Source organism: Fusarium musae, chromosome 4, assembly GCF_019915245.1.
Source record: "Fusarium musae strain F31 chromosome 4, whole genome shotgun sequence".
Lineage (NCBI taxonomy): Eukaryota > Fungi > Ascomycota > Sordariomycetes > Hypocreales > Nectriaceae > Fusarium > Fusarium musae.
The window spans coordinates 1,687,509-1,712,722 of record NC_058390.1 but is presented as its reverse complement, the minus strand read 5'-3'; the positions used below and the strand labels follow the sequence as shown (position 1 = coordinate 1,712,722).

Here is a 25,214-nt window from a genome sequence, read left to right as displayed (position 1 = left end):
ATATGCCTACTAAGAGTCAGTAAAAAAGCCTTCAAGGATTTGATCCGTTTGGATACCTTCGCGCAAGGTAAATAGCATGCCGACCGTTGTCTGTCCTTCTGAGAGCATCATGATATCACCTGCAAACAGGGTTAGCGTCAGAAGTACTTAGGCACAGGGCATAGTTCTTACCCTTTTTAATATACTCGGTGAAAAAGTCGCCTTGTAGAATATCTCCAAGAGACATTACTACCTTTGAGTAGCAAGGGGCATTTTGAGCGTTGCTGAGCTGCTGACAAGCAGCATCGTAGGCCTCTGAAGGTAGAATTAGATCAACCTAACCTAAGTTCAGTACTTGATTTACTCTGGGTGCCTGTGCTTGCTTGATTCAAACCTTATGGATGAAATCCAACGACATAACTGCAGTCCAAGGCTTGCCCCTGCGAGGAGCTTGCTTGGTGTCAAGGTAGCCCATGGTGCCGTATGAAACAAAACATTTTGGCGACTGATAAATCGACGGCGCAGCAGCTGGGAACATGGTTCAAGGTCGGGAAAAGTATGGTATGTACTGTGTGTGATGCCAATAGCTGATATTGCGTGTGTGTAAGTCGCAAATGCCAGGTGCTGGGTAACACAAATAGAACGTTTTGGTTAGCCGGGTTTTTCTCGGCGAATTTTTCTCTCAAGATCGTAACCTAAAGAGGACCTCTTGGTCGAGCTGCATCCTCAACTCTGCAAATCACTGGTCTTTCTAGATATTTTACTGTGAAGAGGCACTGAACACTCTGTATGTTCACATCTGAATAAGGCATTTTCCTGGTCAATAAAGTCAGGCATTTGGTGTGATTTCCCCCACCGCAAGTCACAAATCCTAGGGTAAACTGAACTTCCTCTTACACAGCAAGATTCACCAGAGACTCAAAACTGAGATGGATTTCCTCATCAAATTTGCTCAGGCGCATGAGACGTTTCGGGTCCCCGAGATCGAGGCTTTGGCCTTGGTTGAAGGCCTGGACATGAAAATAGTCGACTATAGCCAAGATGTCTGTTCTCCCATGTATAATATTGGTTAATCCCAGAAACTTACTGTGAATAGTCCCCATTCTGTATCGTGCACCTTGATTCGGTTGAATCGGCTAAGCGTCTAGCCAAGAGATCCATTCTCATTCAATCTATCCACGAGCTCTGGGGCAAAGGAAGCACACTGGATGAACTTCATGAATCAGTCAAGACAAACACATCTCATGTTTGGGATAGTTATCTTGGAAAATCATTCAAGTTCGATGTTGACCCATACCAAGGAACTCGTTCAGCCAAAAAGAGGATCGAACTTATCAACTCTTTCCGATTTCTGGGCTGGACTGGGCCTGTGAAAATGACCAACCCTGACAACTTGTTTACCATCTTCGAGATGTGGCCCTATAACAGCGTCCCCCTGAATATTCCGGACCCTACAACGATGTATCTCGCACGGCATGTAGGGAACTCATCGCGAGAACTCTTGGTCAAGTTCGACCTCAAGAAGCGAGGATATATCTCAACCACGAGTATGGACTCTGAGCTCGCTCTTGTCACCGCCAACCTTGCGCTTGCAGCCCCTGGCAAGCTGTATTACGACCCGTTCGTTGGGACTGGTTCCTTTCCCATCGCCTGCGCCCATTTCGGTGCCCTTGCATTTGGAAGCGATATCGATGGTCGAAGCATCCGCGGCGAGGGTGGCAACAAGAGTTTGAAAGGCAATTTTGACCAGTATGGCATTGGGTCTTGCTTAGGAGACGTATTCTCGGCTGATTTGACCAACACGCCAATCAGGAGGCATCTTCGTACATGGGATGGAATTGTTTGTGATCCTCCTTATGGCGTGAGAGAAGGACTGAGAGTTCTTGGTCTCCGTGACCCTGAGAAGACACCCTGGTTGATAGAGCAGGGGAAGCAACATGGAATGCACGTAATGCCCTAGCCGTTTGATTTGCGCATTAGCTGACTTGCGCAGGAAACCAACTTATGTGCCACCTAAGAAGCCTTACAGCTTTCTGGTGATGCTCGATGATATCTTGAGTTTTGCAGCCGAGACTCTGGTGGATGAAGGGCGATTGTCATTCTGGATGCCAACAGCTAACGATGAAGACCAAGAGATTCCCGTACCCAGCCATCCTCACATGGAAGTTGTGTCTGTCTGCACCCAACCGTTCAACAAGTGTGAGTTGCCGCTGGAGCCTTGTTGCTAATCTTGCATCTACTGACATTTTTCGCAGGGTCAAGGAGACTCATCACCTATCGTCGGCTCCCCGACTCACAGGTCTCGCAAGAAGCCCTCGAGGCTTACACAAATAGACAGAGACTCACATTGAACGGAACATCGGCAGACGAACTCAACCCGTTTCGACGTGGATATTTCAATAAGTTCGAGGCTGAAGAATGAAACCTCGCTTGCAGGAAAGACTTCGCTTTGCTCCCATCAAAGACTTCCTATGCTCCGCATTCATATGTGATAAACTGCCCATAAAACCCAAATCCTGATTACCCACATAAGCAGCATACGTAGACACGTCAGGATGTCATGATAACGGGTCCTAACCCTTCCCGTATTCCCATCTATATGTATGTTGTCATAACAGTGCTGGATATCTCAAACCTGTCCTACAACAAAGCCAAGTCTATGACTGACGATGAGCTTGTAGTAAACCTTGTACCGAGGTGGCCGTAACTTTAACGAAATTCGGTAGCGGCAAAGCATCCCCTGTCGGGGACATGCTTCAGCTCCAGTTGCTGGAACCTGTTACCGATTAGTATGCAAGAATTGATGCGTGATTGATACTGGTATGGGGAACACACTTTTCGCTTTTAGAGTGAAAGTAAATACCGCTTACTTCACCCTTGACCTGGTTGAAGCAAATGTAGTAGAAGCCCTCAAAGCTGGCACCCGTTATCGTGCGAACTCGATGGTCTGGAACCAAAAAGTGCTCTTTCCAGCGCATAAAGATGGTTTCTCGTTGGGCAGCATCTCGAATGGTGACAGGTCCCTTGCGAGCTTGTTTTTGGAAAGGACGGAAAGCCGTGAACTTGGCCCAATGACTCAAATCGACCTTGCTATTTGCGCCCCAGTTCTCGTGTTGCGTGTAGAAACTGTACTTGGAACCAATAATTTCGCCCTCGAAATATGTCGTGAGAGTGGGATGGTCTTCAGTTAGACCTTGAGAATAGAGTTAGTGTTAAATTGCCGATCTTGATTGCACTCTGGCCACCAACCTTGGATACGCAAATAGCCACAGAGAAAAGACTCTCGCATGTCAACATGCTTAATTTCGACCTGGACGTCGTAGACCTGCCTCTCTGACTGTTGCGTGCCATGGAATTTGCTGCCCGGACGTAGGTAAGATGAAGGAGCCGACGGGATAGTCTTTTGATTGTCAGATCATTGCATATACGGTGCGATCGACGGTTTAACTCACCCTCATACATGAAAAGTCAGAGCCCATGGATGGAGACCAAAGCTCATCTTCTTGTGCATCGATATCGACCCAATCTAACTCTCCATTTGGCGATCCTCTCCGTCTGGATGGTTCTCGTGCGATCGATTCGGTTTCAGATGCTCGTTGCGTGCTATTCGAAGGCTCTCGACTCAACTGACTGCCGATCTCGGCCTCTCTTCCCTTGATTTCAGACGCTAGGCCGCTAGGCATTGGAGTCGTGGCAGCCGTAGTAGCGGTTTGAGGACGAGGAGACATGGTGGAAGACCTTGAGGACTGTTCATCCGAAGGACGCCCATCGTACATGATGGCATCGTCGCTTGGGCCTTCGGGCGCAGCCGGCGCGTCGACGGCAAGGGGCGAGCCGACATCAACAGAAAGATTGGAGTCGGGTAGATCAGCATCGTGGATTTGATTATCGTCATGTGACTGCCAGTTAGGACGTGGTTGATGTTGAACATCGTCAGGACATGTCGAGAAACTGTAGGACCGAGGCGAAGCGGCTTCGACCGGCGGATTTGATGATGGTGTTGGCATTGTTGTGACGTGGGATGGGAGATGATACAATTAAACAGCGAAAATGTCGACGCGCGATAGACAGAAGTTCATAAAGAGGACAAGAAGAGTCGTGGGTATCAAATCGACCAGTAGACCATGTATGTGTGTGTGTATGTATGTTGCTAGGATTTGACTGACGTCGAGCGCTGATGGAGGCCAGAGGGGAGAACAAGCAAGCAAGTTAGTGCTAATCACCAAAACGGGTGGCGATCTCGGGGACTAGCGACTTTGGTAGAGTTGAACGGGGGCGCCTGAAAGCCCTTTAGAAAGCGAACAGCGTGCCCATCACAAGAGTTGGGGGAGAGGGTGGTGTAATAATAATACAGGCAAGGTTGAAGAAAGCAGGTTAAAGCATGGAGGTCAGATCACATATGGATATGGGTCGATGATCACTGATGGATGGCAAGAAAAGGATCAAAGTCGGTCGGTGATGCTGCTGGGTTGTCGTCCATTTTCATATCGACGGACGAGGGGGGCTTGATTTGCTGCCATCCGGGGTTTCTGCACCTAGCGGATTTGTAGGTGGGCCATCCACTCCACTTGGCAAGACGGGGAGTTTTCCAAGTCTCCCTAGCCTAGCTCATGATTTTACATACAGTCCAGTCCAGTCAGTGTCTTGGGTTGGAGGCAGATGCCGTGTAACTTGGGGTATGCAACTCCTTAAACAACATGACGGCCTCACTAGATTGGAGTAATGCAGAGAAGAATCTCTAGGGAAATATCCGACAAGCAGGCCTTACCGACTCTTGTACCTACAAGATTTAGGTACCAGAAACAGCCTTCTTCCCTACAGCAGGAAAGATACCTAAGCAGCACGGATCCTAACGGCGAAAGTAGCCCAGGAAGATCGAGTGCATTAATTGTCCGTCCGTATTTTCATCATCTGTCACTCGACTTTGCCCGAAACTCCCCAGTCGAAGTCTTTGTGGAAAGCTTTGCCTACCTCCCCGTGTGACATGTAACTTGAGAAGATGCAGATCGAGGTGTCCTCTCCACTATCCGTACGATTGATTCCTTTTCATCTTCGGCTGAGATGCTGAGGCTTGACCAGGGGTCTTGGCCTAGGTCTAGGTCTCCCTGGGTCCAGTCCCAGTTCCGTCTTAGCGGGCCATTGCGAACCTTATTAACAAGACCTTTCATCCACTGTTAGTTTCAACAAATGGAAATATCACAATTGAGTTTTGATCTCGAAGTGGCGATGAGGGCCCTCCCTCAGAATTCGGGTTGACGCCTCCCTCAGGTTCAGAATCAGATGCTTCCTCATGCAAATGAACAAGAATTGGGCTGCTTCCGTGCGGTTCCCCCCCCCCCAGGAAGCGCCCAGGCGCCATCCATCGGGCAGCCCCAGCACCCCCCACCACGTTGCCGCTCGCACTTCGTTCGTATAGGGTGATGGGCCTCCAACTTAGGGAGACATGATGCATGCACACGCCAACTCCGAGACAGACCGTTTTGCTTTGCTTTGCTGGCATGGTCTGAAATCATCATACAACGTTGGTAATTTCCATCTCTGTCTCGCATCATCGTTTCCTTCACGGGTCTACCCGTCGCCTATTCATTACCTTAGCTTTTGCAGTATTGGAGCCTCAGCCACCTGCATCATATCTTCTAAACCACTTCTGTTTGCCGTTTCTCCTGAAGATGGCATTTTATTATCGATTGTTTGCTTTGCAAGTGCATAGAGCTTTTCCAGACCGCTCACTCAACCTCACATGTGAGCCTGCCCAGGGAGTCTGGTCCAAGCGTATGCTACCTACTCAGGTCTTGATTAGGATCGTATATTGCAGGCTGAAATATAGAGCATGTAGCATGATCCGACTCGTGTCGTCAGGTACGATTGGTAGTTAGCAAATGACTCCATTCACCGTCGTACCACATCCTCCAGGGCATTATCTCAATATTTCCCGCATCTGTGACTCCCAGGGTTTCCCTAGCTTTCTGATCGAACAAGTTTGGTGAAGTTTCTAATGCTATCCCACCTACCCGACAATAGTGCACAAAATGTTTTTATGCTTTTCCATGAGATCGCTTCTTTGGTGATATTGTTCTTTCATTCGTGATATGTAAACATGGCTTGTTTCTGGTAGTCTTTCGCGCCTTTCTTTCACAGCCCGGGTATCGTGATTAGCTACATCCGAATCATCACCTCTATTCTCTCATCGAGATTTGCATCCTCGAATTTTCGATCCCACAACACCGTATCCCATTATTTTTAGTCGGGCCCGTCCTTAAATTGGCTTGATCTTGAAGTGCAGAGCGATCAAGCTGAAAACTAGAGCCTTGAGATCCTGAACAAGGTAGTAGAACACTCGCAGACCTTCTGGGTCAGCAGACTCTGTGACATCCACCAGGGATCCAATCTTGGCGGTCTACTGTACTGTCAGTAGTGTTCCGAAATATGGTGCCTCAATGACCGACCTCGAACGCGATATGATCGTTACCAATCCGAATCTCCAATTCCTGGCGTCCGTCTTTGTTCTTCTGAGGCCATTTCGAATCATCTTCTCTACATTGTGTTAGCGATGTTCAGGCAGGGCCGCTGGATATTCGATTCGCCGTACTTGGTGATCTCGCTCGTCTTGATAATGCGCTTGATTTCGTCGACAACTACTGAGCTGACACACACTATGGCTTGTCAGAATCGCTGATTCCGCGGAGTTGGTGGCATTCCTTACTCTCTTTTCGGATCAAACTATCGTTTCGGTAGTTGGAGTTGTTGGCATATCGGGCTACCGCGCTGCGACCATCGCCGACGACTCGGAAATCGAATTCTAAGCGCGCAACAAGTTAGGATGACTTTAGAACAGCAAATAGACGCCGTGCGAATATTCGTACCCAGGAATTCGTGACCGAAACGACCCATATGGCCAGAGCTGTTTGAGGGAACGTCATTAGCATCGTTTCGCGACAATAAATTGACGGGGAAGCTAGAAGAAGCCATTGAAATAGACTTACTAATATCGCAAGTAGAATGGTTCGTTTGAGGACGTCATTTTTGCAGCTGTGGGAAGGCGGCAAGACCGGCTGGTAGTATTACTCAAGTCAAGATTTATCAACTATCACACACACTTGAGATCGCAAGGCTGAGAAAGAATCGCGGGACCTGACCTGGTGGTTGAGGATGGATAGGTGCACGGACCATATTCGGCGGGGCAGAACAGCTTTACGACAGCGACACCTCAGGTGTAAGACCTTCACCGTCTGTAGCCAATTACCTACCTAAACGACGCGGCTTTGGAAGTACATCAGCTGTCAACCTAAAGCTCGACTACCTATCCACGAGACAATGAAGCTACACCAGATATAGGGGCGGTCTTCTTCGATTTAGTTGAGTCATAGCTCATAGTTCAGAAGCATCTTATGGTTTCCTTTTTAAAAGTAACCCTCTCAATGCTCAGTCAACGGATACAAAATCAACATTGAATGGGTAGCCTCAAAGTACCAACCTACCCCTTGTTAAATCACGTGATAGCGTCCCTCACATCAAGTCGCTTAGTGCCACCTGTTCGACATGGCTGGCAGGACAGATCTTCTTGAAGTTGATGCCGTCCAGAGCTGGTCCAGATTACCACAGGGGATTCTGGTAAAAGCTGTTAGCGATTGCACACCAGATACGATCCAGCGAATGGCCAAGGCGGATTCTGCTACTCATCCCGATAGTTAAAGCTCTACAGCAGCTCGAACCCCTGAGCTGAGCCCCCCACCGCCGAAGTCGATACCACCTTTACCTCTAATCCACCTCCAAACGTCCCCCTAAGAGCCACGTCCCATCTCCAACAAACACTCCCACCAATTTTCTCGGCCAGCAACTGGCGACACTCTTCAAGATGTCTGGCTTTCTTGAGAATGCGTACAGTCTCGTTCACCAGGACAATGCGGCCGACGTCCCCACCGTTTCCGATCTGCGCATGCAGCTGGAGAAGGGTACCGACGAGACCAAGGTCGAGACTATGAAGCGCATCTTGACCATCATGCTCAATGGCGATCCTATGCCCAGTCTTCTAATGCACATCATCCGTTTCGTCATGCCTTCAAAGTATAAGCCTCTCAAGAAGCTTCTTTACTTCTACTACGAAATCTGCCCCAAGCTTGACAGCAGCGGCAAGCTCAAGCAGGAGATGATTCTAGTTTGGTACGGCCACGCCCTTAGTACTGCTACTACTTATATACTATGATGTTGGGTCGATGCGATGGGATTTTGCTGACAATGCTTCTACAGTAACGGTATCCGAAACGACCTTCAACATCCCAACGAATACATTCGAGGAAACACCCTGCGCTTCCTTTGCAAGTTGAGGGAAGCTGAGCTTATTGAGCCTCTCCTCTCTTCAGCACGATCTTGTCTCGAACACCGACATGCCTACGTCCGAAAGAACGCTGTTTTTGCCATCGCCTCCATTTTCTTGCACTCGCCCTCCCTAATTCCAGATGCCTCTGAACTTATTTCGACTTTCCTCGAGGGAGAGAGTGACGGTGTTTGCCGAAGGAATGGATTTGCCGCTCTTGTTAGCATTGATCACGATGCTGCCCTCGTTTACCTGAGTTCCGTTTTTGAAGGCATTCCCAATGCAGAGGAGCTTCTTCAGCTTGTCGAGCTCGAGTTTATTCGCAAGGATGCGGTTCAGAACTCCCAGAACAAGGTTTGTCTGATAGTTACTTACGGGGGAGGCCGAATAGCCACTGACTGTTTGATAGGCACGATATCTGCGATTGATCTTCGACCTGCTAGAAGCTGGCGCTTCAACTGTCGTATACGAAGCTGCCTCGTCTCTTACCGCTTTAACCAACAACCCTGTTGCAGTCAAGGCTGCCGCCGCCAAGTTCATTGAGCTGAGCATCAAGGAAGCCGATAACAATGTCAAGCTGATCGTTCTTGACCGAGTTGATCAATTGCGCAAGAAGAATGAGGGTGTCCTTGATGACCTTACCATGGAGATTCTCCGAGTTCTGTCCAGTACCGATATCGACGTCCGACGAAAGGCTCTTGGTCTTGCCCTTGAGATGGTATCCAGCAAGAATGTCGAAGAGGTTGTCCTCTTGCTCAAGAAGGAACTTTCCAAGACAGTCGACCAAGAATACGAGAAGAACACCGAGTACCGATCTCTCCTCATCCACTCTATTCACCAATGCGCTATCAAGTTTTCTGAGGTCGCAGCGAGCGTCGTGGAGCTCCTTATGGATTTTATTGCCGACTTCAACAACGCTTCCGCTGTCGATGTTATCAACTTTGTCAAGGAAGTTGTCGAAAAGTTCCCCAATCTGCGTACTACCATCATTGAGCGTCTTGTCTCCACCCTGGGTGAGGTCCGAGCTGGCAAGGTGTACCGTGGCATCATGTGGATCATTGGTGAGTACTCTCTTGAAGAGAAGGACATTCGAGAGGCTTGGAAGAGGATAAGAGCTAGTCTTGGCGAGATGCCCATTCTCGCATCGGAGCAACGGCTATTGGATTCTCACGACACCGAGGAACAGGCCGATGATCACATTAACGGAGCATCAAAGCCTGCCGCACCATCTGGCTCGCGCAAGGTACTGGCTGACGGCACATATGCTACCGAGACTGCTCTTACCAGCCAGTCTTCAGCAGCTGCCAAATTAGAGGCTGTCAAGACTGCTCAGAAGCCTCCTCTGCGCCAGCTCATTCTCGACGGAGACTACTATCTGGCCACCGTTTTGTCATCCACTCTCGTCAAGCTTGTGATGCGACACCATGAGATTTCCTCGGACAATGCTCGAACTAACGCCCTCCGAGCTGAAGCCATGCTGATTATGATTTCTATTATCCGAGTTGGACAATCTCAATTTGTCAAGGCTCCTATCGATGAGGACTCTGTTGACCGAATCATGTCATGTGTACGCTCATTGGCTGAGTTTGAGCAGAAGAAGGAGCTTGAGACCGTTTGGTTGGATGATACCCGCAAGGCCTTCCGAGCCATGGTCCAAGTGGAGGAGAAGAAGCGAGCCGCCAAGGAGGCATTCGAGAAGGCCAAGACTGCTGTGCAGGTTGACGATGTTGTCCAAATTCGACAACTAGCCAAGAAGAACACCACTGAAGGCCTCGATGAGATGGAGGTGGATCTGGAGAGGGCGACTGGTGGTGAGGGCACCGCTGAAGACCTGTCTTCTAAGCTTAGCCGTGTGGTTCAGTTAACCGGGTTCTCGGACCCCGTGTATGCTGAAGCATATGTCAAGGTTCACCAGTTCGATATTGTTCTCGATGTCCTTCTTGTCAACCAGACGACAGAGACACTTCAAAACCTCTCAGTCGAGTTCGCCACGCTTGGAGACCTCAAGGTTGTCGAGCGACCTACCACACAGAACCTGGGCCCACATGACTTCCACAACGTGCAATGCACAATCAAGGTCTCATCAACAGACACTGGTGTCATCTTTGGCAACGTTGTGTATGACGGTGCCCACTCTACTGATACCAATGTCGTTATTCTTAACGACCTACACGTCGATATCATGGACTACATCCAACCCGCCACTTGCACAGAGACTCAATTCCGCACTATGTGGACTGAATTCGAGTGGGAGAACAAGGTCAACATTAACTCCAAGGCCAAGTCGCTACGTGACTTCCTCGACCAGCTTATGGCCTGCACAAATATGAACTGCCTAACACCAGAGGCCAGTCTCAAGGGTGACTGCCAATTCTTGAGTGCCAACCTTTACGCGAGGAGCGTGTTTGGTAAGTTGTTCTAGTCTAGTATCTGCTAGTTATCGGAGAGTGCTAACCATGAACTTAGGCGAGGATGCTCTCGCTAACCTGAGCATTGAGAAGGAGGGCGAGGATGGACCCATCACTGGTTTCGTCAGAATAAGAAGTCGATCACAAGGCTTGGCACTGAGCTTGGGCTCTTTGAAGGGACTTAACAAGATCGGGTCGACGGCCTAGGTCAGCTGATATATGTACAAACACCTGGATCTAGTTATACGAGAAGGGTTGTCTCAACATTGCAAGATTCATGACGATGGTTGGAGCGGAGTCAGGGTCGGAGCATGTTAATGGGTGTTTTCCCACCAAAAGGCTGTGCGATGGGTCCCTGGTAGGGTTCATTGTAAGCAGGTTTAGGTAGACGTTGATTACAAAGGCACATGGTTTCATACAGGGTCACAGTCAGAGCCAGTGGCTATCACCAAGTGTGGTTGTATCGCTCGGCTTTCTCGTTCAGAACAGGGGAAAAGTGATATTAGCGAGGGCCATGCCAAACTTTTGTTGGGTGCCCTGTCGGGTGCCTTATTGGGCCTATATACATGTGTATAGTAAGAACAACGGCTGTTAATAGTATCCAAAATCAATCTCGACACAAGGGGATGTGAGAGGAATATAAGTGGTGGGGAAATCATCGCTAGACCAGCAGCATCCGCCAACTCCAAAAGACACAGACATGGTAAAAGCAGGATAAACGGTATAGGGTATTGTCCAAGAGTGTAGCCAGCCGTAGCGGATCGATAAAAGGCATACTTGCTATTGAAATAAGTTGACGATGAGGGTGAAGGGTTTTGGCTAAGACAAAAGTTCAAGGACCAGGTTGCTTCATGTCTATCGTTGGGATGATAACAGCAGGGCACAATCAAATGTCAAAGACAAGGGCATTGACGATATGACCAGTCTGCCAGTTTTGTGCCGTGAGAGACAGATTGTCTTTAAGAATCTTACCCATGTATGCTATCCTGATCTTCTTGGTCGACGCAAGCTGGGTGTCGTTAGCATTCCGTTTGCTCGCCGGAGAAGAAACAAGGTACTTACGCCAGCCTCGAGAGCAATCTTTTTGGCTACACTACGAACAGTATCCGACTCATATATGGCGATGTTGATATCTTGACCGTTCTCACTGAGCCTGGCTCGTAGTTTGACTGTATCTTGGGCATCGCCCACCTCTTTACCCTTTTCCTGTTTCTTGCCCTCCATCTCTTCATCGCTCAGTTCTTCATCTGCTGCTGTGTCGTCGCCAGCATTTGAGAGGTTGCTCTCTGCGCCGTCCTCTCGATCCTCCTGCACATTCAGCGGATCACAAACAACCCATTCCGGCAATTGATAGTAGTTTCCTAGAGAGTCGTAGACGCCATTGGAGAGGTTGCCGGTCGGGAGAGAGATCTCAGCAGCGGATAGAATCATCTGGGCCGTCGCAAGGCCATTGGATCCGTCGTCTTGTGCATCCTGGCCGGCTGGATCCCACAAGACAGCGAGCGCCGCATGAATAGTCTGCCATATCTCGGGCCTGCCGGTGACTCTTGTGTCAAAGAAGGCAGCTCGTTCCTTTACCAATTCGCTCTTGGTCCATGTGCGATCGCGCGAGGTCCACTCGTGTCGTCGCAAAGGCTTATCGATATGCTGATCCAGGGGACGATTGCTTCGACGGTGCTGGCGACGTCTTTCGGCAGGGATTTGCGGTTGAGCAGCTTCTGGGAGTGACAGCGGGGGAGGATTGATAGCGCGGGACGAAGCGTTGGGAGCGCCACCTGGGTAGGGAGAGTTGGGACCCGAAGAACGAGAGAGGCAACAGCCCTAGAAGTGGAGTGTTAGAGGAGACGACATGTTTATGTTGCGAGCAGAGAAGAGCCGGACCATGTTTGCTACGCTGCAAGGGACGGGCGACGATCGCCGTTGACCTGTGGATTGAAGGTCTTGTTAAGGAATGAGGATCCCGACTTTAGTGACTAGCCATCGCTGGCCAAAGTAAGGTCGCAGATCGATCAGACCAGACCAGATCAGATCAGATGGGGACAGCCAGTGTAGCGTGGTGTATATGGCGGGTGTAGAAGATGTATGTCGCAGTTGAACAATTGACTGACTGAACGAAAGAGGAGAAGGAGAAGACGGACGCACGAAGGAGGCGCAGAAAGAAGACGAAGGATGTACTAAGTATTATGTATGGAAGTAATGGATGTGTGTATGTGTATGCGTATGCGTATGCGTATGTATGCTTATGATGTGAATGGTTATTATAGACGGGAGCCGAGTTTGTTGGCTAGGTAGGTGGGCTTTGCTCTGCTTCTGGAGTCGCCGAACCTATCGACTCTTCCTTTTGGGGGGCTTTCCCACCAAAAGTCACGGCCTAGGACAGACCCGACCAGGCTTAGAGCAGACCAGGGGGAGGCGTAAAGTAAAAGCGGGACAAGCCTAGAGCCTAAAAAAGGAACCAGACTAAGAAGAAGAAGAAGAAGAAGAAGAAGAAGAAGAACAAGTAGTTAAAGTCTTGTTGTTGTTGGTTGATTTTTTTAGGTGATCAAATTGAGTCTTGATCGAGTAAAAGAAGAGAGATAGAGAGAGAGATGAAATGTAAATTCAATTGCTTGTCCTGTATGATCTAGTCCATGAATTGCTGATCACTGATTGATTGCATGGTCTAGCAGGGATCAATTCAATTCACATGGAGATAGACTCGATGTTGGTCAAGGTGACGAGATTAAGCTCAAGTCGCCAGTCATAGAACCCGGGGGAGACGCGGTCTTTTATGTAGTATGATGCACAATGTGAGGGATGGCTTGATACAGTATGTACATGCTTCCATGGCTTCAACCAAGAAACTCGAGGGACTCGTAATCACAGGATACCTTAGACTAATCCATCAGTGAGTGGCTCAGTCTACCCAGTGCTGTACTCTGTAGGTTGGTTACTGGAGGTGCATCACCAAGTTGAGTCTCGTTGGTGGGGTTCTGTATACAAAGCAGGGGTTCCCAGACTGACTATTTGGTTATTATGCTGATGAGGACCTTAACTTGTATTATATTATAGATCTCGTGCTTCTCAGATGCAACACCATGGCCGTGTCCGGGAATGCCCTTGTTCATTGTGAAACACTGCCATCTACCTAATCTTGACTACCTACTTGTCAATTCACAGATCAAGGAAATTTGGATGAATTCCCTGGGTAAGTTCAATCAATGTCTAAAATAAGTAGACAGTATCTTTACCAGATGAATCCTCAGCAAGTTTTCTCTCCAAAGTTTAGTTGCAAAACATCCACAGTGCTCACCTTGACATTCACCGAAGCAGGGGCCAATCAGCATGTGGCTCTTACTTGACAGGCACCCACCAACGCAGTTTCGGTGCTTCACCGTAGGCTCTAACATTTCAAGCTCGACAATTGGATCTTTGCTTTACACCAGACAGAACATGAATAACTCGTCTCTTTTTTTCTGCTCTCAAGCAACGATTCTTAATTTTATTCAATAATAAATGTTTTGCACCTTTTTTCTCCCTCTTTTTTTTTTTCCTTTGTCCCACTTTCTCGCCATCAACACAACATTACGCCGTTTCTGAGCCCGAAACAAGCCGTCCTCTCTTAACAACACACTCGCTGCACAATCAACATGGCTACGATGCTAAAGGCCACAGAACGCCATTTCTACTTCCACGGCAAAGAGGTCCGTACTCACCCAATCGCATATCAGTTATAGCTAGGTATGACTAATCTAACTTGCAGGGCTATCAAGTAGAGCGCAATAATTGTCACTGGTGTCAGATTCGCGCTTTTCCGACTCATTCAACACTCCCCGTGACAGTTGTTAACGAACAAGACGATGAGGTACTCCCTGATGACTTTAGGTTCATAAACAACGTTGTCCTTGGTAAAGGGGTCGAGCAAGCTGGTGATAGCTTCCGCAGCGGCTGCTCCTGCGCCAAGGACTCAGAGTGCCAATACACAAGTTGTCACTGTCTCGCCGATTTAGAAGACGACGATTCTAGCGATGAAGACGAGTTTGATGCCTTTGGTGAAAAGATAGAGAGAACAACGCCAAAGCCTCGGAGGATAGCATATGCTTACCACTCCCACGGTGCAAAGGCCGGTCTTTTGCGCTCCAAGTTCCACAACTCAAAGATGCCTATCTACGAGTGTCACCAAAGCTGCTCCTGTAGTATAGACTGCCCAAATCGTGTCGTCGAGCGTGGCAGAACGATCCCCTTGGAGATATTTCGCACTCCAGACCGCGGATGGGGTGAGTGTCATTCTCATCTTGACTAGTAAGCAATTCACTGACTAAAATAAATAGGAGTGAGAGCTCCCGTGTCAATTAAGAAAGGCCAGTTCGTCGACCGCTATCTCGGCGAGATCATCACATCCGATGAAGCAGATCGACGCCGCTCACAGTCTGCTATCTCACAACGTAAGGATGTTTACCTCTTCGCTCTCGACAAATTCACAGACCCCGAGTCATTCGACCATCGGTTAAAGGGTCCATCCCTTGAGGTAGACGGTGAATTCATGTCTGGCCCGACGCGATTCGTCAATCACTCTTGCGACCCCAACATGCGGATCTTTGCGCGCGTGGGTGATCATGCTGACAAGCATATTCACGATCTTGCCTTGTTCGCAATCAAGGACATACCTGAGGGTGAGGAGCTTACATTTGACTATGTTGATGGGGTCTCACATGAGGGAGAGGAATCGGGTGGTGACATCGATCATATGACTCGTTGTCTATGTGGAAGCAAGAAGTGCAGGAAGTTCTTGTGGTGATCATATCTGGCAGCCAAATGAACTTCCTCACAAGGGAGTATCTGGATGCAGGTTGGACGTTAACTCATCAAATCTGCTCGTGGCAGTGACCCGCCTGCCCCTGAACTTACTTAAACATGGAAATAATATGTCACATTTTACGCCAGTTTCTATATCTGGCTGTCTCCTTGTTCTTTGATACAAAGGAGTGACCCTGGAGGTGACCAGGCTCGGGTCCTTTGTGAACACATCCGCATTCTTTGTTCCCCGTTGTTCTTTGAGAAGATTTCGGAACAATGCCTTGCAGACTTTCGTTTCGTATTGGGTGTTGGATGAATAGTCACAAGTCACCCGGAGTGAACGTTGAGCGATGGTGCTCATATAAGTATTTCCTCCATTCCCGAGACTTCGCGACTCTATCGCTTTATTTTCCCCCCTATTGTTGATATTGTCAAATGCATTTCAGTTTACAATTATGGAGCACTCAAGTAATTTATCAAGTTCCGTCCCTGTTGTCCCTTCATCTCCATCGCCTACTTATGTTAAATCAGAGCCCGTCTCGTCGGATGCCCCAAACGACCACCATGATATGTCTCAACAACCACAGAATGATGGCAACATCAACAAGCCTCCAGACGACCCTCAGGAGCCGCCTCTATCGCCTCGTGACTGTATATCAGGCATCCTGGGAACCCTCCGAGACAGATCCGAGCCTGTTAAAGAGAAGAAAGCCACCAAAAGCTGGCTTGGAGCAGAAGTATGCATCAAGTATCTACTCCGTGTGTGCGAAAACACTCCGTACAACGGTTCGGGTGGTATTCACACTAGGCTGGTCTCTCGCTCCCTACGCCGCTCACGACTCATGCGTCGAGGCTTGATCCGTCGTCAATTTGACAGAGGGAGGGGAAATCCATCCGTCAACTGGTGCAACAAAGAGCAGTGCGACTACGAATTCATCATCTTCACAAACCCCATTCTCTACCTTGGGAACCGCCCGAAAAGTCCTCAAGGATTGCATGCCGAAGTATACTTTCATGACTTTGCTAATGCCATGGTCACGAAGCTCTTTGCGCTCGAGGACAGCAAAGCCAAGAAGCGTAAGGCCCTAGAGATACTGTCTTTTGTAGATTCCCCCCCTGTCCGAGTTGCATTTTCTCATTTCATGGAATGGTACAACTTGTTAGGCTTCGCACTCTCTGATCGCCAATTCAGTCGAGCTCTGGCTGCAGTTCAGCCAGTGTTCCAGGGCCTCATGTTTGGGGTCAAAACAGCATCAAGGGTTGATGCTATTCACCAATACATCCTCCCTGAAACCGAGGCCATGAAGCAGTGGGCTCCTCGCCAACTCATCCTCCGTTTTCTCGTCTGGTGCGAAATATGGCGACAGCAAAAGACATCCCGCTCAGAATCTTGGAAGATCGGTTCTAGTAGGACAGCGGCCGAGTTTCTTACTGCCATGCTTCTCAACTACAAGATGATGTGGCGAGAAGGCTGTTTGCAAACAAGTACCACCGAAACGAACATTGTTTGGGATAGAGTCTGGGAAGATTGGTTATGCAAATACTCCCTACAGGAAATAGACGAGGTTGTCGACGGCGAGTTCTTCTATCCTCGAGATCAGCTAGACATGTCGGAGGAAGAAGTCTATCAAGAGGTTGGATATCTTGGAGGTATTGGTCAGTGTGATGATATTTATAGGCCTGTCAGGTGTTTTCTAGGATACGCAGAGGATAGGCTGATGCATCAATGAGACGTTAGTTTCAGAGGAGACCATTAAATAGGCACAAGATAGATGAGTTAATATATTTTGCCCTCCATTCATTAATGACATTAGACACTTGAAAGTCTCATACGATCAGGTTCAGGGTAAGACCTGAGTTTCCAACGACCCTTCTCTCCTCTTTCTCAACCTCTATTCAGGGCCTGACCATGCTGTTCGTAAATTCCAAGCCACGAGATGGTCAGATCAACTTGCAGGATGCTGGGGATGTACACTATCACTCGGAAAGCCGAGTTGAGGAGTTCATTTGCTTTCAGCTATTGGAAGGCCAAGTTTATCCCCCTGGCTGAGAAGCCATGCCTCGGCCGCTGCTTCGTCTGCATCCTCGTGATCAAGTTGCCATTCAAGCAGTCCTTCAATCGCCCTGGCAAGGAATTTACCTCCATGGCTGACCCCAAGAGCCTTTTTTATGGCGTTTCCATCCAAGATTGGCTTCAATGAAGAAACCGAATCCAGCCCCTGGTTCTGGGCAAATGATAGTAGTGCTTCATGTCTCTGCAGCACTTTATTGATTTCCTCCTGACTCGGGTCTGTAAGTTCCGGTTGTGGCCTCAAGTATACTATCTCTCCAAGGGCCGAAAAAAGAACCTGCAGGCCCCAGAAGGCTCCCCATTCACGGAGCCTCATCCCTATCGTGCCCCGGGACGGAGTAGAGCTGACCACTAGCTCTACAGTGGATCGAATAGATTCCATGTTCCCTAGCGACGATTCTATAAGTTTGTAAAGCTGCCTAGTGCCCTTTAGGGCATTTATAGCTTCGTGAACGGCAAGCTTATGTTCTTGGAATTCAGCCCTGCTAACGGGGCATAAGCCACGATCGCTCAAAGCATATCTTTCTGGTTCTCAGATTCCATAAAAGCCCCAAAATGTCTTGCTGGGTCCTGCGCTAAAGTCATAATAGCGTTGATTGCCCGCGACCAAGTGGCGGGCCATGGCCTTTCGGGTTCCTGGGGGAGGAGACGATGGAGAGGCTCATGAAGAGGAGAGCACAACGTCAAGAAAACAGTTCCATAGAGATTGGCCTCGAGGATTAATGAAAAGCAGAGCTCAGGGTTCCGGTTCTTCATCATTTTGAGGACCTCAATGCCGACTCTCTCCCGACTGACCTTCTCGTCTAGAGCCACATGGATTTCATGCTCTCTAATGCAGCTCAGAGCCTCGGAATCAAGGGTAAACCCGAGTTTACTTCCTACGCGGATGAGACGAAGCACACGCAAGGGATCGTCGAGAAAGGTCTGCCTTGGCGCGAGTGGTGTCCGCATTATGCCAGCAAACAGATCGTCCAGGCCTCTGCGGGTAAAGTCGGCAACCTTTCGGTTTTGCAGGTCGAAAAACAGGGCATTAACAGTTGCGTCACGTCTGAAAGCATCTTCCTCGGCGGTGCCAAACTCCATTTCTGGAGTACGACAATCGTCGTCGTATACCTCCTTGCGCAGGTTGACAAGATCCAGGTCCAAGCCAAAGATTCTTCCAACAGCAGTCTCGAGTTTCTTTGACTTGTCGAGATTCTTGTTGGTTGTATGGAAGCCATTGAATTCATTGAAGTCGATTCCCAAGCCTAGTGCTCGCTGCCGATAGGAGCCCTCATTCTGCTTGAGGAACTTTGTCAGAAGAATGCCGAATTGCACACCAGTCATGGTACTAAGAGCGATATCCAAGTCGGCACAGGGAATGCCCAGGAGTCGATCTCTCACCCAGCCACCAGTTATCCATATCTCAAGGTCTGGCGTCGCCAGCTGTTGTCGGCACTCAAGCAGAAGATCACGGAGTAGTTCTTCAGCTGGCAATAAATCTATCGTTGCTACTTGGCCCGGAGCCAGTTTTGACGAAGGCATTCCAACGAGTTAGCGAACCGGTCAAGATCAAAGTTTCTGTGTCTCGATATGCGCCTAATACTCAGACTGTCTTACTTTGTTCCGTCATTAGTCTTTAACCTAAAGGTTCCATGGGACCTGCTTAGAGGTGATGGCATAGAGTTCGGTAGATGAGTCAGAATTACAAGGTCCATCTTTCGCAGCCTAGGTAGTCAGTTCTTCAGCAACTGTTACAAGAACAACACTCCTCACTCTCTACGATTCATCCATCAGACAGACAATTCAAAGGCAAAGTAAAAGACTAGTTAGTTAGTAGTAGCTATAAACAGCAAAAAACATACAACAGCGGGGATTCGCTGGTCGTCACCGACCCAACTACTAATCCGCCGGTTAGTGGCTTGACTATGGGAGAGCAGACGGGATCCCGTATTTTCCACTACCTATGGCCGTATGTACTAATTGACGTAGCAAACTGGATTATAGCCACCACGGGGTTACAGCATGGATAGTACGAGATCATCATGGACTATGTACATGCCCGTTCTCGTCCACTCGATGGTCTAAAGTAAATCTCACCAGTGTCTCCGTGAGCTTCGCTCTTGTTGATCAAACCCTCGTTCACCTACCCGATCTGTGGTGTCTTTATGCTGCAACCCACACTGTTGCGACCTGATGCGTCGGTATTGAAGCGAAGAGTGAAGTGCTTGTTCGAGGATGTCCCCTCGTTGAAACCCAAAGCCGCTCGCCTCAACATGCAAGGGCCGTTTGCCCAGCTCAGTTGCTGCATAGTAACCGGGCCGTCTTGATCTCGATCATGCCGGGAGGAGGCATGTAACCACCGGTCCGGATTATGGAGACAGACACTCGGTTGCAGAATCTCCGTTTCAGAGAAGAAAAGAGAATATGCATGCTGTTTTCTCTTCGTACATGACCTTTCACACAAACTGATACCGGTCTTGAATCCATGAAATGATGGCGTCCGTAAGTTCACACATCGTGGGGGATAGCCAGTATATCAGCCAATAATAAAGGTTGAAAGGTAGCGTCCGAGTGGAGGGTTATCACAAGATAGCCAGAAAGCGTCCATGTCTTGATATATCTAGAAGCTTCACGTTGTGATTGTGGCAATGGAAATATCACGCCTGAAAGATGAACCTGTTGCCGAGAAGAACTGGGCCTTGACCTCGCGTGGAGCCGGTAATTGTCTGGGCCGTGGATGGAGCCTGGACCCTTGAATTCTCCATAACTAACGGGTGCAGAGCCGAATGAGGCTGAAAGTGTTGTAGACAAAGGGATATCCAATACAAATGAATAGCTGCGGATACGGCGCAAAAGAGGCCTTGTACCTATTTGGTCTGTTACATTTCACTGCAAGGAGCTTTTGTTAACTAAATTGTCTGATTCTCTGCTATAGCGGACTGAGCAGTCAGTTGTGAGTGAATGCCTGAGCAGTAAGACGAGAATCTAGAGGGGTCCGATTCGTATGATTGGCGGATTCTGGCAGGTGTTGCATTACTGTATATGATTATGTCCAAGGAAGGAAATTAGCCAAGTGCTGGCTGTGTCGCATGAAATGGAAGACGCGGGGAAACGCTAATACTTTGCTCAAAAGGGTTGTACCAGTATGCACAGGCGCCATGCCATGTATTCGTTTGTAATACGAGCCACAATCTGATGCCAAGGTGAACAAGAGATGCCGTACAGATACATAGAAAAGATGCGGGGAAAGCGGAAAGTGACCGAAAGGGTGCGATACAGAAACGCATATTGGAAAAAGGAATCAGAAGAAACGCATGTCTCGCCGTGTCTGCGCCTGGTGGTGTGAGAATGAAGCATTATTAGAGACTTGAGATGTCGGATGTGCAACAGATGCAGATGCAAGATGCACGAGACGTTGAAGGTGAGGTGGTGCCACTAAAATCGGGGGGAGGGTCAACTGCAACTCAGCAATAGGCCCAGCCCAAGAAGAAACAGGAGATTTTACACAAGAGCCGGCATTACATACCAGTAATAAGTATCATTAGGGGACAGTGACAATGGATGGATCTCAGTATGTACATACGTATTGGAAACTTGACCAGGCCACTCAACCCCCAAGAAAGGCCATGGTGAGGTCATGGTGGTGAGACTAGAGGGTATGCCCCCACTGTTGGCCGTGCATAGGTGCCGTTGTTTGGTGGGAGCTTTACCCTGTACCTTGGTCGAATGTTGTGCAACGGAATAAGAAGATTGGATCTGGGGGCAGATGAGATGGCAGAAAGTGACGACGAAAATGCGAGACCCGACTCCAGCCGAGAATGGCTTCATTGTGCAGTTATCGTGAATACCTTGCTTGCTTCTTATTCCAGCAATTAATTCTATGCGTTTCGTTCGCCGGCTTATGCTCAGTAGATACCTTAGGTAGGCCTCAATCTTTGTCGGTCAAAGAATCAACAACACATCAATTCTCTTTACAGAGGCACAAGCCAGTAAAAGAGAACAAGGCCAAAAAGACTCCAACCAATACAATACTTCCCGACCCCGCCTCAATTCAAGCTCATCCCGCATCGTGCCACACGCTAGTTATGTATGTAACACTAAACGCCCACTCTCCCGCTCCATCCACAGCCTTCCCCACTTCACCATCAGAGCGTGTACTATGTACTACCTTTACGCTTTTGGGCCTTTTCTACAGGGAGATCATCCCCTAAGCCTCCTACAGTAGGCCTCTAAGGTCCCCCCCTTCTGTAGAGGCAAGTTTAGTCGGGGCTCCAAGGCAGGCACCTGATCGCTGTTCGGCTTCTGTGCCGCTCTCCTCTCTCTCTCTCTGTCTCTGCCACTCTGGGGGGCGCACTCACACCCCCGCCCCACAGCCTCCACTAACTGCCCTGTTCTTCGGGTGTCTGAACTTCAAGGCTCGAGTCTCTCTGGGTATCGCCCATCGCCGCCATCCCCAGGGCGTCTTGTCGTTCGATCATGACCCGACCCCAGTTCGTCAAGGTACCGTAACTATTGTCCAAGTCCGGGGTTCTTAGAGATGCCGCACGCACTGCACTTGACGTACTGTAGCAACACATAGAACAGACTAAGGCAGCTGGCACATTTGTCACTTGAAACAATCATCAGCAGAGTCAACTTATATAATAACTCTCATCCGCTCTATTCTCCCCCCCAACGGTTTTCCCGTTTCCTCCTCCCATCATTAGACTAGTTCAAGTACGGATTACTATTACCGAGTTCCATTTCTTCAAGTACGGATTACTATTGCCGAGTTCCATTTAACTTACCTTACCTTGCCTTAACTGCCAACCCTTGCCGAGTCCTAAACAGACACAAACCTTCATACTACCTACCAGCCTTGTTCTCCTCCTCTTCCTCCTTCACAATGATGCGTATTCCTCGACAATCCTTTTCCACTGCCGCCCGTATCCATCCCAACATTGTTCCTCACCTTCGCCCCCAGAAGAGAATGTCCTTCGGAAAGCTGTAAGTGTCATGTATTCAGTGTCACACGACACCACTGGATGCTGACCATCAATCAACTCACAGGGTCAAGCCCGTCGCGGCTGTTGTGGCTATTGGTTACGGAGCAAAGCTATCACTCGAAATGGCTCAAAGACGACGCATCGCTCAGATGGAAGCCATGGAGCGCGAGAATGCCGCATACCGAGAGCGAAATGAGGCTCTCATGAACATGTACGGTGATCGATCAAGTCTCGACGAACTCGAAAAGGCCGTTCAATATTACGAGAAACGATAAATGAATCCACCCAAGGAAGGATAACACAAAGAAAAACAAAACCAAAACCAAAACCAAAAAGAAAGAAAGAAAAACACCAAAGTCGGGCTTCACAACGCCCTTGTCTCATTTTACTTACTTGCTTGAAGCGACGGCGATACCTCCCCCGGGGATGTGTCGGAGTTTACTGGTACGGCTTTCACGACCACCTCAAGCCTTGAAATACTGCATTGGATCGGCGTTTAAAGGAATACCATCTTGCTTGGGATTATTGTTTGAAAGGACAACTCACCTGGTTGGCTTTCATCAGGGTCCAACATTTATCTCACGACCCAGCGGCAAATATGGATGCTGTATGAAAGATTACACTACACTACACTGCACTGCAATACACTATACTGGGGTATAGAAATATCCCATTTTACATGTACACACCTTGTCTTATTGTTCTCCCTCAATTACCTGTTTTGTGTAAGGTATCGGCAGCTCAGTCCCACATGCTCACGCCTTGCTTTGAATTTTCACATTCAACTCAACCCAAAAACGTCATGAGCCTCGCTGGATCACAGGCCGAGGTTTCCCGGCGGCTAATGAGCCTCGATATCCATGCCGTGTTTCTAGATGTGAACTCTGCAATGCATTCGCCCCGAGGCTCGTAATCCTAACAAGTGAACCCCTGTATACCCAATAGCGCAGGATCGATTTAAATTAAATGTTGGGCAGCTCTATGGCAACTCCCTGGCGCCCTGAGTCTCATCCCTCTAGGCTGTCTGGCGCCACACACTCTTCATCATGTTGGTAGCGGGCCATGTAGCAATCGCTGCGACCATAAGCTCTGGCATAAGCCCTTCTTCAGTGCTCCAGTGAGCCGACAGAGGCATCCATGGAAGTGTTCCAAGGACCTCAGCCTTCCAGTTATTCTTCCACTCCTCTTCGGCAGCGACATCGCCGCTTGTCGCTCGGCGCGCACGTTCAACCAGCAAACGGACGAGCTCGAGGGCGACCCACGCGCACCATGAGCGAGCAGCCATGATACCTAGCTTGGCGCTCGTCTTTGGCGACAGGTTGGTAGCGCCCTTACAGGTCAGCCAGCAAGCGCCTTCGCCAATGTTGTAGACCAAGTTACAAATGATCTGTACAGTCATGAAGGCAGTGTTGACTCGGTTGGGAGCAGGCACCTTGGCACCACTCGCATCGAGTTTCTGACCACGTAGACGAAGAATCAGATCCTTGGCCTCGAGATATGTGCCGATGATACCCCACATACGGTTCATAGTACGCCACTCACCCAACATGTTGGTGAAGCCCTGGATGTACTTGGACAGATTGAGGGCTAGAGTAGCAAGAGGCGGCGCAGTCGCGGTAGAGAGGACGACTGAGGTCGAAGGCGGTAGCTTGAAGGCCATCTCGACGACCTTGCGGGCGGAGTGACGAAGAGTAGTCCGACCCAGGATGCTGAGAATGGCACCGATCAAGCGAGCGGTGTAAGTTGTGAAGAGGAGGACAGTATCTGTGCCTCTTCGCGTCTGAATGACGCGGTCGAGATGTTGGACGAAGTCATCTATGGCAGATGGCGACTTGAGGAGTCGCGCGAGAGGACTAGACTTTTGTGCGACATTTTTGGTTTTGTTGATGTCGGAATTGGAATTGGAATTGGAGTTTGAGTTGGAGTTCGAGTTGAGGCTCTTTTCGATGGGCTCGGCCGGAGATGTATCGGCGGCGACGGGCTCCGCCGAGGGAATGACGATGGCCTCGGCGGGGGACTCAACTACTACAGCTGTTTCTGTTTCTGTTTCTGTCATGGCGGCGGGTGATTAGGGAGGGAGAAGCTCACGGTGAGCATCGAGAGGAGTAAAAGAAAAATAGAATAAAAAAATGTAATGAAAATAACGGAAGACAAAAAACTTGGCAAATGGGGAGGTCAACGGCAAGTTGTACCTGGTTATGGCCTTACCTAGGTTATTAGCGGACTCAGGGACGCCGTGACGTGGGGACATGAATTTTTATCAATCAGTACATCTTCCATGTACCTTTATGCTCTTTTCGCTGAGTTGACCGAGGCCGCAGGTGAAAACTCCGCCCGTAATCGCCAAAGGACCCGTGCCTCGGTAGTGGAGTTGGGTGAATGTGATTCGTGCGTAGGCCCGAGATATTTGCTCGGTACAAGGATTGGATGATATGAATGAAGCAGAGGATATGTAGAGCGTGTTCGCTTGTATGCTCCTTATTGTAATACAGAGTAGTAAGTAAATTTGGCTATTGTATTCGATGTGCGGAGTATCTCGATTATATATATATATATATGTTGGAGTCTTATCAAATTAGCTATCTGATCATACTGTCGAGCCTTAAATGAATAGGTACCTTAGGTACTGTATCATCGTTCAACTCCGACGGAACCTCCCGGGTATGTGGAATGTCTATATTAGGCAATTTTCTCCTACA

General features: G+C 48.9%; 10 protein-coding genes across 10 annotated transcripts; 5 read left to right on the top strand and 5 right to left on the bottom strand.

Moving 5' to 3' along the window:
• Window positions 1-908: 908 nt before the first annotated feature.
• Window positions 909-2,401, top strand: J7337_005486 (uncharacterized protein; the record flags this gene model as incomplete). The annotated part of the gene is made up of 4 exons (XM_044823162.1): window positions 909-1,022; window positions 1,076-1,893; window positions 1,973-2,178; window positions 2,235-2,401. 4 exons carry the CDS (start codon window positions 909-911, stop codon window positions 2,399-2,401), a joined length of 1,305 nt encoding a protein of 434 aa, XP_044681653.1.
• Window positions 2,402-2,688: 287 nt separating this feature from the next.
• J7337_005485 (uncharacterized protein) lies at window positions 2,689-3,986 on the bottom strand (the record flags this gene model as incomplete). Its single annotated transcript, XM_044823161.1, has 4 exons — window positions 2,689-2,755; window positions 2,815-3,172; window positions 3,229-3,379; window positions 3,432-3,986. 4 exons carry the CDS (start codon window positions 3,984-3,986, stop codon window positions 2,689-2,691), a joined length of 1,131 nt encoding a protein of 376 aa, XP_044681652.1.
• A 2,249-nt stretch (window positions 3,987-6,235) lies between these two features.
• J7337_005484 (uncharacterized protein) lies at window positions 6,236-7,000 on the bottom strand (the record flags this gene model as incomplete). The annotated part of the gene is made up of 6 exons (XM_044823160.1): window positions 6,236-6,376; window positions 6,426-6,513; window positions 6,569-6,632; window positions 6,683-6,778; window positions 6,843-6,880; window positions 6,963-7,000. 6 exons carry the CDS (start codon window positions 6,998-7,000, stop codon window positions 6,236-6,238), a joined length of 465 nt encoding a protein of 154 aa, XP_044681651.1.
• Window positions 7,001-7,834: 834 nt separating this feature from the next.
• Window positions 7,835-10,908, top strand: J7337_005483 (uncharacterized protein; the record flags this gene model as incomplete). Its single annotated transcript, XM_044823159.1, has 4 exons — window positions 7,835-8,139; window positions 8,227-8,647; window positions 8,703-10,701; window positions 10,760-10,908. 4 exons carry the CDS (start codon window positions 7,835-7,837, stop codon window positions 10,906-10,908), a joined length of 2,874 nt encoding a protein of 957 aa, XP_044681650.1.
• A 679-nt stretch (window positions 10,909-11,587) lies between these two features.
• J7337_005482 (uncharacterized protein) lies at window positions 11,588-12,682 on the bottom strand (the record flags this gene model as incomplete). The annotated part of the gene is made up of 3 exons (XM_044823158.1): window positions 11,588-11,710; window positions 11,764-12,476; window positions 12,676-12,682. 3 exons carry the CDS (start codon window positions 12,680-12,682, stop codon window positions 11,588-11,590), a joined length of 843 nt encoding a protein of 280 aa, XP_044681649.1.
• Window positions 12,683-14,330: 1,648 nt separating this feature from the next.
• Window positions 14,331-15,478, top strand: DIM5 (Histone-lysine N-methyltransferase, H3 lysine-9 specific dim-5; the record flags this gene model as incomplete). The annotated part of the gene is made up of 3 exons (XM_044823157.1): window positions 14,331-14,384; window positions 14,444-14,957; window positions 15,012-15,478. The coding sequence occupies 3 exons, from the start codon at window positions 14,331-14,333 to the stop codon at window positions 15,476-15,478; spliced, it is 1,035 nt and encodes a 344-aa protein (XP_044681648.1).
• A 454-nt stretch (window positions 15,479-15,932) lies between these two features.
• J7337_005480 (uncharacterized protein) lies at window positions 15,933-17,207 on the top strand (the record flags this gene model as incomplete). Its single annotated transcript, XM_044823156.1, has 1 exon — window positions 15,933-17,207. The coding sequence occupies one exon, from the start codon at window positions 15,933-15,935 to the stop codon at window positions 17,205-17,207; it is 1,275 nt and encodes a 424-aa protein (XP_044681647.1).
• Window positions 17,208-18,058: 851 nt separating this feature from the next.
• On the bottom strand, window positions 18,059-19,072 carry J7337_005479 (uncharacterized protein; the record flags this gene model as incomplete). The annotated part of the gene is made up of 1 exon (XM_044823155.1): window positions 18,059-19,072. One exon carries the CDS (start codon window positions 19,070-19,072, stop codon window positions 18,059-18,061), a length of 1,014 nt encoding a protein of 337 aa, XP_044681646.1.
• Window positions 19,073-22,415: 3,343 nt separating this feature from the next.
• J7337_005478 (uncharacterized protein) lies at window positions 22,416-22,790 on the top strand (the record flags this gene model as incomplete). Its single annotated transcript, XM_044823154.1, has 2 exons — window positions 22,416-22,516; window positions 22,580-22,790. 2 exons carry the CDS (start codon window positions 22,416-22,418, stop codon window positions 22,788-22,790), a joined length of 312 nt encoding a protein of 103 aa, XP_044681645.1.
• A 740-nt stretch (window positions 22,791-23,530) lies between these two features.
• J7337_005477 (uncharacterized protein) lies at window positions 23,531-24,571 on the bottom strand (the record flags this gene model as incomplete). The annotated part of the gene is made up of 1 exon (XM_044823153.1): window positions 23,531-24,571. The coding sequence occupies one exon, from the start codon at window positions 24,569-24,571 to the stop codon at window positions 23,531-23,533; it is 1,041 nt and encodes a 346-aa protein (XP_044681644.1).
• Window positions 24,572-25,214: the final 643 nt, after the last annotated feature.